The sequence below is a fragment of the Mesocricetus auratus genome, unplaced genomic scaffold (assembly GCF_017639785.1).
Source record: "Mesocricetus auratus isolate SY011 unplaced genomic scaffold, BCM_Maur_2.0 Super-Scaffold_100007, whole genome shotgun sequence".
In the NCBI taxonomy this organism is placed as follows: Eukaryota; Metazoa; Chordata; class Mammalia; order Rodentia; family Cricetidae; genus Mesocricetus; species Mesocricetus auratus.
The window spans coordinates 66,739,618-66,754,888 of record NW_024429191.1 but is presented as its reverse complement, the minus strand read 5'-3'; the positions used below and the strand labels follow the sequence as shown (position 1 = coordinate 66,754,888).

Sequence of the window (15,271 nt, the reverse complement as noted above, 5' to 3'; positions counted from 1 at the left end):
TAACCTGTGCCCTCCTCTTGTCATCTCTTGCAGATGGTCACAAGAACAAAGAAAATATTTGTAGGAGGGTTGTCTGCGAACACTGTAGTGGAAGATGTAAAGCAGTATTTTGAGCAGTTTGGCAAGGTAAGTGCTGCCCATGGGCAGACAGTAGTCACCCACAGGTGTGGGTGGATCCTCAGATGTGGATACCTGGGATGATGCTATAGCTGTGTCGTTTAGAATTGGGTCCTTGAACTTCCCTGTCGGGATTTACATGAAACTCCAGCTCTCCAGTGGAAGAGTCAGGCTTTGGTTGGCATGGAGCCTTGGGCGCCTGCAGGAGCACACAGAATGGCCTTTCAGTACTGTTTTGCTGTCATTTGCCAGCCGCATGGGGCCAGGACTGGGGAAGGATGTGGGGTTGTGACTCACAGGGCACAGGCACCCACAGAAGCTGTGAGATGCAAAGCCCTGTGCACCGTGCTAGGATTCCTTATTCCTTGTATTTCTGGAAGATGACGTTCAGAAATGAGGGTCCTGGGCCCTTGGCAGCAGAACATTCCCCTGTTAAGTGCCCAAAGAGACTTGGGAAAGATGTTGGTTATATCCATCATCATTTTGACCAGAGTGCCTATGAGACAGAAGCAAAGTGACTCCCTGAAGTATGCTGTTAGGCCTAGGTGTCCTCAGTCAGGAATGGGGGCAAGACGGTGTGTGGGGGCTAGATAGATATGTGGGACGGACATCCGTGGGTGATGTCTTTGTCAGCTGCTTTCAAGCTGGTGAAAGAGGCAGCAGCATATGAGGGGGCTCTTCCTTAGATGTCATGCTGCCCTGTGTTTGCCTTTACGTGGTCCTCTTTCTCTAGCTCCCACAGAAGCCATAGGTGTAAGGAGGTTGGCAGGTGAATGGCTGAGCTGGCCCTCTGCTTCCTGCCTCTTTGAGTAATTGTGGGTGTTGTCATGGGAGCCCAAGCATGGGCCAGCTCTTTCCATCATAGTGTCTTCCCTGCTGACAGGCTGATGTGGCAGAGCTCTGTGGTATCCTGGAAAGATGCAATACCCACTCGAAGCTTTTATCATTCATTTACTCCCACGATGGCTGTCCTGTTTGCCGTAGTCCAGGATGAGGGCACTGCCACCCACCAGTTGGCCTGAAAGTTCTGTGCTTTGCTTGCTTGCCCAGGGCAGCGGCAGCTATGACTCAATCACCATTTGTGTCCCTCCATGAGCCACTGCCTGAGATGAGGGCTATGACCTTTATTTAGCTTTGAAAATAAGACCCCCCCTTTGTATTAATAAGTTTCTGTGTGGATGGGAGGCCATACAACAAAGAAAACAGCATCTTCCAGTTCAGCTGTGCATTTGAAATGGCATGGAATTGCCCACCTAGGTGGGTTTTGAAAGAGACCTTCCTCAGAATCCTCCTGAACATCCTGCCTGGGGTCTGATTCATTCTGGGTGGCTCACTGGGGAAGCTAAATGTGCTGATGGCCACTGGAGTTACAGGGCTTCTCTTTCCAAGAGTGATTTATGGTGTTAGGGGGAAGTATCCATCACTGGCCCCTCCCTGCCTAGGGAGAAGGATTGGAAGTAATTAAATGAGACAAGTCCTTCTTGCACCACACTCTGGAGGGTGGGCCCTCTTTGCTGTCTTTCTGCCTTCAAATTGAGTCCAGGGGTAGTGTTTGCAAACGAGAGGTGGGATTTCTTTTTCGAGCCATAACCTGCCTTGGAATCTCATAGGCCCATTTGCAGGTGTCAGGGAGGTTGCGGCTGTCGGGATGAGCTGTTGCTGTATTTCAGACAGGCTTATACTTGCAACAGACAGCGCATCTCTGCACATCCCCAGGCTTGCTGCTTTTCCCTCTCAGGTCTCTCCCTCGTCCTTCCTTCCGTCCTCTTTGTTGTTTTCTCATGAGCACTTAAACAGTCGTGACTCAGAGTGTCAGCAGTGGGCCGCCCGGCAAGCTTTGGCCTTGCTCACAGCCGCTTCCAACACCGCCGTGAGAACAGTTGTCCCTTTGTCTCGGCAGCAGTCACAGACCATCTTCCCTAACATGGCACTCGCTGGGTCGGATGCTGCCCTCTCTGGATTCTGATTGTCCATTTGAATCCAGAATAATCAAAGAGGTAGCGGGTAAATGACACACCGACTTTACCCTTTGTTAAAGTATATCTCTCTTCTCTCTCTCTCTCTCTCTCTCTCTCTCTCTCTCTCTCTCTCTCTCTCTCTCTCTCTCTCTCTCTCTCTCTCTCTCTCTCTCTCTCTGTCTCTCTGTGCTACATGATGCACCTGCACGGTGTGCACACAGACACATATGGCTGTGGGAGGTTGTTAGGGGCTGTCTAGAACCAAATTAGCGAGCTATGGATTGAAAGGAGTACTACCAACTGTCACATGGCAGCTCAAGCCATTTCCTTACATTGTCCTTAATTTTTCTCTGTGAGATGGTGGTGTTCCTGTGTTTCAGATAAATGGTGTTTTAGTGCTGTCAGGAGAGGAAGGCTTGGGGTCTCTTTGATTTGAACAGAGGGGTGCCCCAGACTTGGGCATCCACACCTTCCATCTGCATTGAGAAGATTGGTGTCCTGTCGCCTCCTTGACGGGGAGGATAATGGAGACCGGAAGGGTTTAAGTTTGCACCAGATGCAGACCTTGCTTCCTCTCTGCTCCATCTCACTACAGCCTCTGTGCGGGGCGTGCCACGTTTCAGGTTTCACTCACTATCATGTCCTGTCCCCTTTTCCGTCTGCCTGAGGTGGCAGCTGCTCCAGCTGTTTATTTCAGGTGGCAGTCAACATGGACACAGCTGCTATCAAGGGGCTAAGCTGAGTGTAGTTTAGATATGTCTTTGCTCAAAGTGTACTGGGTACCAAATGACACAGAGTTTTAAATAACTCAGAATGGACGTTTAGCAACCCTTTTTGCTTTGTCCCATCTTCCCCTCAGAAGACCTCTCCCCCCATTAAAGATGCTGATGCTTGTTTATATTAAAATGTGATCATGAAATGAAGCTGTCGGCACAGAACTCAACAAACTGAGGTGGCTGTTTCTGGTGCCTTCCATGGAGAATGGCAAGATAGAATGTATTTCAAAGCTTCCGTGCTGGTCCTGACCATGGGATGACCTCCAGCAATACCTTGGCAGACTTTTGTTCTGGCCTCAGTTTCCCTTCTGGGGAAGCCGTTGACAGATTTGTAAAGGCTAGTAAATTGCTTTGCAACCCATATGGTCTCTGTTGTAACTTCTGCTTCTGTAGGGTGAAAATATCTGCAACCAGCATGTAAACAGATGGCTGTGGTTGTGTTCCAATAAAACTTTATAAAAACAGAGAGGCAGATCTGTTGACCCCTGAACTGAATTATTCCTAAGGCAGGTCTTTAAGTTGTGAAGGTCCTGTAGAGAGTGTTTAAATATAGGTAGATAGATTATAACCCAGTGTATTTATAGACTAACCAAAGAATACATTGCTCACAGTAGTCAGCATGGTATGTAGTAAGCAAAACAGTCTTCAACACAGTAAGTTTATTTCTGGGCTTCATGATGCAGGGGCAGTGCATCTTGATTTGAGACTGCATTCTGTATTTGGAAAAAAGCACTATTTATAATTTGGAATCTTCATCCTATGAGTAAGACCCAGAAAAACTGAGTAAGTTACTTTAAGTCTTCCTGTTCCAGGCACTAGGTTTAAGTGATCAAAACTTGTGATGTTCAGATTTTACTGGTAAGATAGTTTTACTTCGTGTTGCTGTTTGTCTTTTACAGTTACATGTGTTTGGAGCCGAGCTTTTAATGCACTTTAAAATGTGCTTTCAAGGATGTCAGATGAGACACCTGGCATCTCCACTATGTGGGTGATGAGAAGTAAGTTGTCTAAGGTCACACAGTCCAGGCTGGGTAAAGCTGGAGTGGGCACTTGGGGCACGAGCTAGCCTCTGCACTCTGGGTGGATCCCTGCCTCCTGCTTTGGAAGTCAGCTGACTCTTCTGCATAGGGAGCACGGTGTGGTGTATTCATTTGTCAGCAACACTGATCTCCAGCAATTTATTTAACTGCCTTGGTTATTCGGTGAACATTATCTGTGTTCATGATTTCATACGTACGGGAATGATGTATATAGACCGTTCCAAATCCTGGCAGATGACTGATGCTCTGATATGCTGGAGCAGAGCCACTCCAAGAGCTCACCTCTTAACCAAAGTGCCTTGAGCTGGAGAAGCCCTCCCTACACACAGGTGCCTCCCCCTCCCCCTCCTCCCCTTCCTTTCCTCCCCTTCCCCTCCCCCTCCTTCTTCCCCTCCTCCTCTCCCTCCTCCCCCTCCTCATCCCCCTCCTTTCTTCCCCCCTCCCCCTCCTCCTCTTCTTCCTTTCTCCACTTCTCTTAGGGCCCCTCCTTCAAGTTCCACTCTCTTACTTACATTCTTGCAAGGGATTTGGGATCAAAGAGGCCTTGAAGCAGAATGACCCCTCTGCCTTGTCCTGGATAGAACAGAAAGTTTCCCACTTCTTAGCTACTCCTGAGATGCCAGGGCAGCTCCAGTGCCCAGCTCTGCTCAGCTTTACTTGCTAGGTGATGCTGACTCTACAGGACTCCAGTGAGAGCCATGGAGACTTCCAATTAGACTTCACATGGCGAGCTGTGTAATTAGTTTGGAAGACTTATGCTTAGTCATTGGTTTATCCTAATCGGCTTTGGCTTTTCCCAACAACAAAGTGAGCTTATTTGGCTAAGCTGAACCGACTCTGCACCCTTTGTCTTGCCGTTTATTGTCTCATTCCTTTTATTCTGTTTTACTGCCAAAGTTCTGTTTCATTAGGCCTACAAGTCATTTCCAATCCAGTGGGCTGCTACAATCCGGCCTTTATAACCCGCTGCCCCCGTTCCCATGTCCCTTCTGGGCCAAAACCTAAGCTGTGGTTTGATATGAGGGCCTTAACCCCTTCCTGGGCCAGCTGCTCACGGTGGTGGTGGTGGGGGGGGAAAAGACATCAAGGAAGGGCGGGATTTGGGAAGTTAAGGCTCCTCAGGTCCCAGGGAAGGGAGCTTTCTGGGAAGGAAGTAAGGGGTTCTTTGCAGCCTCCTTGCTAGAGCTGGACTGTGTGAGAGAGGGGAGTCTGAGAACTTTGTGGGGAAAGAAAACAGTTGGAAACCAGAATGAGCTGGTTTTTTTCACATAGGGATCTTCTCATTTATTCCATGAAGTGGGGGTCCTGTGGGGGTGCATTTGTTGAGAGTATCAACCTGGTGCCTATTGTTTTCTAGCTCCAGGCTATAGGTAGGGGCATGGAGGTGTGTCTGTGATGCCATTCAGATTGCTTTTGATAACAGAAAGTGTGAGGACCCCCCCATAAAGCCTTTGAAATTCAAAGAGCAAGAGATTTGTGGGAGATAAAGAGGCAAGTTAGCCCTGTATATTCTTGAAAGTGGTCTGTGATCCTGGGGTAGATTTTTATTACTACCAAATGTGTGGCACAGATAAAAAGCTCTGTATGGGTGCTTGATTCTCTCAGGAACCCAGAAAACAAAAAACTCTGTGTGTGTCTTTTGTGGCTGTGTGATGCTCCCATGGGGCCTTCGCAGGTGGCCTGGTTGGAAGGTGGGGCCTTCATCAATCACCTGCCTAGCTTCTCCAGAGTCTGGAGTGTTCCTCAGACTATCTTCACTTGTAACTAGGGTCAGGTTCACTCCCTCCCTCACTGGCTGGCTGTGGTGGGATTTTAGGTTTTTAAGCTTTCTTCCTGAGATAGCCCAATGCAAAGCCAACCCTGTCTTCATGGTCTTTATATTCTCTGTCTGGTTTGTGGTGTTCCCTCACTTCAGAAGGACGTCTTGTGGAGGAGACATGGGGAAGTCTGCCACAGTGGACAGCCAAACACTTCATCTCCCACATCCACCTTTTAGGTCCAAGCACAGACAGCATCACCATGGTCCTTGTACGGTGCTGTAAATCAACCTGATGCTCACAAAATTTGTGTTTCCCTGCCCGTTTCAGCCCCCCAGCCCGGGTTCTGTGATGGCCAGTGGAGTTAGAAATAGATTCAGCTCCCTAGCTTCCCTTCTCCTAAATCTTCATGTTTTCTTCAAACAGAATTCCTAAAATAGTAGGTTTCCAGGAAAGCTTCCCATTTCCCTCTTAGTGTACAAAATATAGCCAGCTGTTAGGCACAGGCATCAGACATTATTATTACACTGTTAACAGTGTTTTAAAATATACAAATAGAAAACTATCCCAATGCCTTCTGGGTTGCAAGCTGGGAAAAACTTTGAGATTATGTTAATCTGATGGCACGCTCATTTGCATACTAGGTAGAGGAACAAGGCTTCATACGTGGCTGTTTCACTCTGTGTCCCAGCACAGTTTAGCTTTACTTAATTCCAAAGAAGGCAGGACCAGGGAGCTCTTGGGAGCAAAGGAGTTAATGAGGCCTGTGGTGGGGAAGGGAGGGAACATGAAGTACTTCCAGGGGCCTCACCTTCTCAGAGTCCTCCCGGAGACCTCTGAAGAGGTCACTTACAATAGAGCTGTTAGCATGAGAAAGGAACGCTTTCTCTTCCGAGATGGTTTTCAGTTCCCACTGAAAACCAAATCATGGCCCGGACTTGTGCCAGTGGGTGCTAGGGTGGTTCTTCAGGGAGAGAAAGCACAGTTCATTTAGACTTGGCATAGTCATCTAACTGGATTGTTCTGTGGAGTGAGCATTGATATGGAGATCGCGCCCCACCCCCACCCCATGAATAGGACGCCCCATTACATGGGTCACGTATGCTTTTCTTTTTCCTTCCCCTTTCTTCTCCTTTTTCCCCTTTGTTCTCACAGAAGCAGTCCGTGTAGAACGGCCTGGTTTGTCTAGTTTTCTGCCCTGTAAGTTTTTACAGCTCTGTATTTGGAGACTTCAATATCTGTGAATTAGCCCTAAGTGGGCTGCCATTGGGTACTTTATTTACACTGGAAGCCACAGTAGAGAAAAGACCCAGGGAAAAAAACGTTAAGAAGCAGGAAGAAGCCTGAGCATTGCTTTTCTGACTGTTGCTAACCTCACCACTGCCTTTAAAACCAATCACGAGGCTCACGGCTGATATTTAATAGCTTTTAGCTGATTATTTTTCTTCTCCTCCTCTTTCCTTTCTATCCAAGTTGACCTGGGTGTACTTGAGCGGAAATGAAGTCATCCAAATGCTGAATTAGAATAATCACAGTCGTCTAAGAATGAAATGGAAGCAGAGATTAAATGGTGGAGGGAAAGCAGGCATTAATAGGCACCGAGAAAACTTTGCATGAAATAAATAGGAGATTGAGTTTGCCTCTGCTGTTTCCATTTCGCCTCCGCTCCCTAGCATCTTTTTTGGTGTCGAGTTAATGGCAAAGTGAAATCTGCTTTGCTTTAAGGTCGCAGATTTTCTGGGTAATGGTGCTTTCTTCCTTTTTGTGCCTATGTTTCTGCCATGGAAAAGTCCGGATGGAGGGTCTGTGGTTGTGGAGAGCGGGTGATTACTTGTTGCAGCTGCAGTGGGCGGAGACAGATGGAAGAGAGGGAAGCGGGTAGAAGGCAGCAGACGGCAGGCCAACCATCCTAAATGCTGCTATTGACAGGTTCCTGGTTGTAGGGACTTGTCCCTGCTACCCTAGGCAGGGTAAAGGTGGGGTGACCAGCTGCAAAAGGGCAAGTGGAGTGTGAGCCTGACTACTTCAGGCTCTGAAAAGGCCTGTCAGATATGTTCCCCTTGACTAGGCAGATTTAAATACTCCTTCCTCAGTGTCCTGGAATTCTCATTCACACATTTACATTTTACCCTCCTGATTTATTCTAGCAGCTGGGGGAGAGTCAGCACAAGAAATAGTTAAGTGAGAAAGTGCTATGGGGAAGGTAGGTGGCAAAGACAGGCAGTGGGGGTTTGGAGTTGGAGCTTGACTTTGGGATTATTGAAAATAACAACAACAAAAAAACCTGCCCTGGCTCAGTGAAAAGTGAGCTTCTTGTAGTTAAAGGGCAAAGTGAGGATTTAATTAGATTTAAAAGCCCAGCAGAGTTTGTTTACAGGAAGTGGTTTTTAGGTGGTCTGCTGTAGGAGATGCAATTTCTGCGAGTGGATTACTTATAATGAGAGATTTTTGGTTGTTGAGGTCGCTAACGGCCTTTTATAATTGGAGACAGAGGTAAATATTTTCTGACTTGCTTATGGTGTGTCAGCATTCAAAGAAACAACTTATGGTGCTTTTCAGTTAAGGAAAAATAAATGAGAGTGTGCAATGATCAGAGACGGGCTTTCTGACTGTGTCCCCAGCCTTCTTCTGGACCATCAGAAGGGCATCGAAGACCTCAGAGCGAGAGCTGCTGCAAGCCTTCCAAGGCACAAAACTTTTTTTTTCATATTTATCTTAAAAAAAAAACCACCACTTTTCTTCCCCCACCCATTAGTGAAAAAAGGAGGCATTATCAACCGTGTAGCTGCCCCAATTCGGCTGCCATCAATGTTCAGATTCAGGGGTTCCTTTTGTGTCTGCCCTTAACCCTTCTAGTAGAAGTCCTGGGTTCTTGCTTCATGTGAGATGCTCGAAGGATGGATGCCTGACCATCTGGCATCTTCCTGGAAGGTTACCAGTTAACAACCCAGGAACTTGGGCATGCTGGGCCAGCACTCTACAACCGACCTACATCCTAGACCTGGTACTGTTACTTTATGACTATTTGCTATACTTGTTATATAGAATAAATATTATGGTACAGAAGGCTACAGGTGTGTGGTTCTTGTTGAAAAATACAGTCTTCTATTTGCTTGAAATGACTGCCTACATTTCTGGTCTTTTAGTTACTTGACCTTGAGAATGAAACTATGGGGTTGGTGAAGTTTTTCTGAAAAACTCCAGATAATTAGTTTTAGTTCTGAGCCCCACATGGTCTTTTAAGACCATTCAACTCTGTCACTGTGTCAAACAAGAGATAAAGACAATATGAAAATAAATGTTTGTGGCTTTGTAACAGTACAGTTTTATTTACAGAAACCAGGAGGCAGCCTGATGATACCACAGGCTTTGCCAGCCAACAAGCTTAGGATGTTGCCTGGATCATAGAAGGTTTTTTTTTGTTCCCACTTCTCTGATTCAAATACAGCCCATCTACTTACTAAGAAGTCATTTCAACTCTTCTTTTCGTGTATTTCTTTACCTGCAGAACAGGGATAATGATGGCACATAATACACACATATGTAATATGTATGCCTACTATACATAAGATGGCCATGAGGATTAAATGAGCCACTGCATCTGGAGTTATTTGCATCCTGTCAGAAACAAAAGCGTGTTTAACAAACACTAGAAACACAACTGCACTCATTTCTACACCCTCTCACCAGACCTGAGCCCTCTGAGACTCTAGAACTGCCTCTCCAGTCTTGTGTAGTGGTAGGCTTGCCAGTACACTTGGGTGTGCGTGCATGCACACACTTCTGCCCTTTGGATAAAGGTAACTCTTCGGTTCTTTCACCAACCCAGGGAACAACACAAACTGAAAAGTTCTCCCAGGATCCTCACAACATAAACATGAAGTTGTATCGTTTTGCTGAGGTGCCCCTGAGTTCGGTCTAGGTACCTCCCAGCTTCCAGTTTGTGGAAGACCTTCAGGTTGCTCTCCTGTTGACAGAGAGTACCAGTTTGTCACAAGCCAAAGAGAAATTTTTAAAGTCGGACCCTGTGGAGAAACTCTTTTAACTTTTCTGGATGATTAAGCCTTTGGGGGGGGTAAAGAATATCATCTGGAAATTGTCCCAGGAATACTTAGCTGATGTTTATTAAAATACATTTAAATATATTGATCCACTAATGTGTTTATTGCATTTATTTTGTCTCATGGGAGAGCTTTTCACATCCTCACTAAGTTTTCTTTCCTCTTCCTGTACATATGATTCTCATAAGCTTCGTTTTCCGGTTTCCTTTGAATTTACAGCAAATATTAAGGGATGGGAAGATGTTAATAAACTCAGTGTAAAGCAGGAGGGGGAAAACCCTATAAAGACAAAGAGCCTTAGATCTTCAAAGCTACATCCACATCATGGGACCACTTAGTGCAGGAAAGCAGTCATTCCTCCTCATTAAGCCCAGAGAGCATTGCGCCTGTGGCCTTGCGCACCGTTCACTTGTTCATTGTGTCATTCCGTAGATCTCAGGGATGTTGTGGGGGCCAGGCACTGAGCTAAGGGGCCGCTGTCCCATGAGTAAATAAAACAGACAAGAACCCTGCTTCCTTGTAGCCTGTTAGCATGGGATACAGATGGAGGACAAACTCTAAACTAGCAAGCAGATAACAAAATTAACTCCAAATTGTGCCACGAAGAAAACAAACTAGGAGCCGGGAAAATCCATATTGGGACTCTGAAGAGGGCATCTTGGATTATTTAGCTGTAAGCCCAGCGTATACAATTTGTCTCCATGAGCCTTCACATTCCAGCAAGCTGGAGCCCAAGCAGTTTACTGGTGGGGAGTGTAAGGACTGGCCTGGCCCAATGCTTAGCAAATAGTGAAGGGAAGGATGGATGGGGCCTCTGTATCAGAGGGAAGAGCTGTGCTAGTCATTAAGGAAGGTGTTTTAGATGATGAATTTAGCTTTTTAAAAATGGGGCTTTTTTAAAAAATTCAGCTTTAGCTGGGGCACCCTTTGGGGGATCCTGTTATTATTCTCTTGCAGATGGGTGTAAATGAGCAGTATCAAGCTACAGCCAAGCTTTGTAGAACTAAGGTATCTGGGTATTGTGAGCAGGTCCTGACACAAGAGGGTTCACATGCGACTTTTCCAGAGATGCAAGGCATGCTTGGAGGCTAACCCCGAGGTTTCTTAGTTTTTCTTTTCTTGCAGCCTTTGGTCTAAGCAAGGGCTTAGACCTTCAGATGGCAAGGCTTCTTAGGTCTCTTCCCTGATATTCAGGAGACAGTAGAAGCCTTGGCTTGGCCAGGCTCATAGGTTTAGGAAACCTCCAGGGTTGGACACTAGCTGGGAGTTGGGGTTTCTCCCTGAGACTGGCCGAATGGTGATCCTTCAGCCAGGCTCTGGAATGGAAATGGTACAATTATGCTAAGACCTAGCACAAACATTTCTGTCATTGGGAAGTTCTGTTGGGGCAAGGGAGGATGGGTTGGTGGGACATTTTGCCCCTTGAAAGAATGAAGGAGCACCACTGTTCCAGATGCAGGACTCTCTGGCTTTGTTTAGATGACATGGGATAATACTGAATGGTTTGGACTTTGGAATTAGGTTGACTTAAGCTTGAACGTATATGTATTGATCTGATTGTCCTGAGTCTGTTAAGTAAGGCTACATTTTCATGTACAGGGTTTGTAAGAAGGAACAGAGTCGGAGGTGGAGAGATGGCTCAGTGGTTAAGAGCACCAGTTGTTCTTCCATAGGATCCGAGTTCCGTTCCCAGTACTCACTTGGCAGCTCACAACTGCCTGTGACTCTAGTTGCAGGGGATCTGAGGTCCTCTTCAGGATTCTGCAGATGCTGCATGTACATACTGCACAGACACACATGCAGGCAAAACACTCATTCACATAAAATAAAATAAATCCATTTTATAAGAGTGACTAGAGTCTGATTTAGTTGGTGTCTGGCACTTACGCAGTGATGGGCTCCTCTTTCCTTCCATCCCTGCTTCTCCATCTGTCTCCTCCCTCCCTCTGTCCCTTTCCATAAAGTCTCATGTTGCACAATATGGCCTTGAACCTCCTATGTGGTTGAGGCTGTCCTTGTCCTTCTGATTCTCCTGCCTCCACCTCCTGAGTGCTGGGATTACAGGTGTGTCACCATGCTTGGTTATATAAGGTGTTAGGGGTGGAACCCATGGCTTTGTGCCTTCTACCAGCAAAGCTACCTTTCCAGATCCTTGTTGCACCCCTACCCCGGTTTGAACTTCCAGATTACTGACTTGCCACTGAGTTTCCCTCCCCTGATGAGCGCCCTGCTTTCCAGTACACAGATCTCTCCCTTCTGCTGAGTGGCTGGTGTTTTGAGTTTCTAAGGTATTCGTTTTGTGGTGACTCTGGTGCCCTGCCTCCTTACCACCTCCTCAGGCAGCCTTCTGACAAATTCAGCATCTTAGATGCTGCTGGATTTAACCCAGCTGGAGCTACTGGGTGGAGGGGGAGAGTGCAGGGAGGATTTGGCTTTTTCTCCTCTTATGCTAATGAAGTGAATATGGCAAGGAGTCACAATATTTTCTTTCCAGGCAAAGAAATGTTGTAGTAGGAGAAACAGCATGCAGGGGAAGCAAATGTGATCGCGCTGGATTCTCTCGAGGGAGGAATGGGACAAATTGTCAGCTTCTGTTGAGAAGATAATGCTTGCACTTTGATAAATGCCAACTTTCTATGGAAAACCACCATCTTCTTAGTGATTCCCCCAAGTACTCACATAAGCTGACAGCTGAGGCTTTGGTTAGACACAGGGAAGTGCAGGTATTGGTTGGAATTGGGGTGTGTGTGCGAGCGAATGTGGTTGGTTGGTTTGTATTGAGAAATCAATTCGAAGTAAGTGAGATGGGTGCTTTGAAAATGTTCTTTGAAAGCAGCTTTGTAAGGCTAGAGCTCCCCAGCAGGCCTGGAGGGGGGCCCACCCCTTATTGAAGAGGCACAAGAGACCCTAAAACAGTTTCCCCTGTGCTCAGAAAGCTGTTGCTCTAACTCCATTCCAGTTGATTTCAACACGCCTACTCCGAGAAAAGCGGCTCTTCATTCAGGCTGGGCTTTCTTCCATGCCTAGCTGTCCACAGCATCCCTTCTTGATGAGGGTGTGTCTGGATAGACTTCAGTACACATCATCCCCTGGAAAGCTTCTGTTGTAGTTGCTTCTGGCACGGATGCGATGTGGATTCTACTTAACCACTTCTGCTAAGTGAAGCTGCCACTCTCAGACAGTGCTGAGGGAGAACTTTGGCTTAGTGGGGTTGTTTCAGGCCGGGACGGGGTAGCCAGAGCTCTCAGGGTACTGGAGATCTTGGGAAGGGCTGGAGGAGGAGGGAGGTATCCATAGTTTGTGGTCAGAAGGCCCTGGGGTGGATGTACCTGAGCTTTTGTCTGTGTACCCAGTCACCATGTTTCAAGAGATAAGAGCCACGAGAGCCCCAGCAAGGCAAACTTCCTTGCCTTCCAGGGACATGCAGTCCAGGAGCAGAACACCTGTAAGTGATCTGCAGTGCAGAGATGGCAGGGGAGGAGCCTGTTTGGTGCCCTTCCCCTAAACTTCCTGTCTTTCACTCCCAGGGCAGCCTGGGAAAGATGGGTTGTGTTTTCTCTGCAGCCTGAACGTTGAGCTAGGAAAAGCGCATAGCAGGCTTTTGTTCTGGATCTACGGAGGGCCAGCATAGACATGGGGGGCAGGGAGAAGCCAGCTCTTACTTGCTTCATGTACCCCTGGATACAGCAGCCCTGTCTGTCCCACTTCAGACAAATTGTGACTCAGTGGGCTTGAGTTAACTAACATCTTACTTTGTCACCAGCTGGAGAGCTGTGTAAGATGCAGCTCAAATACGAACATCTGCTATCACCTTGCCCAAGTCTATTAGACGGCCCAGGATTTTAAAAACATTTCTCTTCTTGCCGTGTTGTTTCCTCTCTGGTAGCTCATGTCTCGTCCCCACCCCTTTTAAGTAGTAACAATCAAAAATGCCATTGCTTTCAAATGTGGGTGTCAGTGAGGAGGCCTAGGTAATCTATGGGGCCTTAGGTAGTATTTACCCCTGGCGTACAAATAGACTTTGAGTGCCCATGCCACAATATTGGAGGCTCTCTCAGCCGGGACTCTTGGGGGAGGGCCTAGGCCCTGCCCTGGATGAAATGACAGTTACTGGAGATCCACCATGGAGGGCCTCACCCTCCTTGGTGATAGGAGTGGAGATTGGGTAGGGGACTGGGGGACCTGATGGGGAGGAGGGGAGGGAGAGGGAGCTGGGATTGACATGTGAAACAAGATTGTTTCTAACCTAAAAACAACAACAACAACAAATGCATTGCAGTTGTCTAGTCCTCAGCTGGTTTCTTATTGGTATTTGAATTCTGAGTACTCTGATCATATGGACCAGGGTTGGTCGACTTTTCCTGCAAAGGGTCATACAGTACATACTTTAGATTCTGCAGACCACCCGGTCTCCTGTTGGGTTACTTGATTCTCCTGTTACTCACAAAACAGCCACAGACAAATATGTAAATGAATGTGCATGGCTGGGTTCCAGTTTTTATTTACAAACACCAGGCAGCAGGCTACATTTGGACTGTAGCTGTAAGTTACTGCTTAAACACATTCCTCAGTCTCCACCTTGAGTCTCAAATAAATGATTTATAACCGGCTATCATTAGAGTCAGTTATAAATTCATTTGAAATAATAGGCCTTATAGTGTCCACAATGGCGGCCACTTTTCCAATCTGTCTGGAAGGAAATTTTAAGATTAGATTGTCCAGAGGAGGACAAGTGGCAGCCCTTGCCAACCATGTTATATTGGGCAAGGGGCAATGATCTGGGGCCTGGTTGCTTCTTGGGCGTGGTCCAAGGTATTGCTATTAAGGAACAGGTGCTCTGGATGACTGCGGTAGTCACCAGCTAGAGGACTGTACCCATGAACACATATGCAGACTTGTTTGGTCACACACGATTTCTCCAGCTGCATTCTTGAACTCGTCAGGCCCAAATGGAAACTTCGTGAAGCTTCACACAACAGCTTCTTGACTCTGCTAACTCACACCCATGAACTGAGAATTTGGTTATAAACATTTTCCTACACTAAGAAGAGGGGAAGAAAGATCCACATGGATTCATTTGTGCTTCTTATGTCTGCTTTTTAAAACAAACAAATGATACTGACTTGATGGGCTGAGAAGAATGTGCAAACTAACATTTGTGTGATAGTTGCATGGAGCCCAAACTGAATTCAGCTAAACACACACTAAAAAGAGTGATATATTTATACCTGAAGAAAACTCGATTTGATGCAAGCTGCTTATTTCTCCATTGTGGTCACGTGGGCCAAAGTTCTTCGTATGAAATGTAATTTACACAAATTAGTCCAAGGCAGGTAGAGTGTGAAATTAAATTGATGCCTTGATTTCTGTATTCTCTGGTAAGTGTTCCTCTGAAACTTTGTCATTACTATGCTAGGAACTTTGACGCCCTCCCTACCCCCATCCCCTATCTCCTTCTGTTTTTAAATAGAGCAGTTCTGATTGGTTAGGAACACGAAACAACTTTAATTACAGACTAAAAAGGTTTGCTTCATTTTACTTTGTGGCTAAATATTAGAGTAA

At 46.5% G+C, this 15,271-nt stretch overlaps 1 protein-coding gene across 13 annotated transcripts in view; it reads left to right on the top strand.

Annotated features, from left to right (window-relative positions):
• Positions 1-15,271, top strand: part of Msi2 (musashi RNA binding protein 2) — a 354,017-nt gene that overhangs the window by 120,093 nt on the left and 218,653 nt on the right. For all 13 annotated transcript variants that reach the window (XR_005878381.1, XR_005878382.1, XM_013117652.3 and 10 more), the window contains one exon: positions 34-126. Coding sequence is in view for 11 of the 13 variants with exons in the window: in XM_013117652.3 (XP_012973106.1) it covers positions 34-126 (93 nt within the window). In the remaining 2 variants the exon portion in view is untranslated. The remainder of the gene's footprint in view (positions 1-33; positions 127-15,271) is intronic.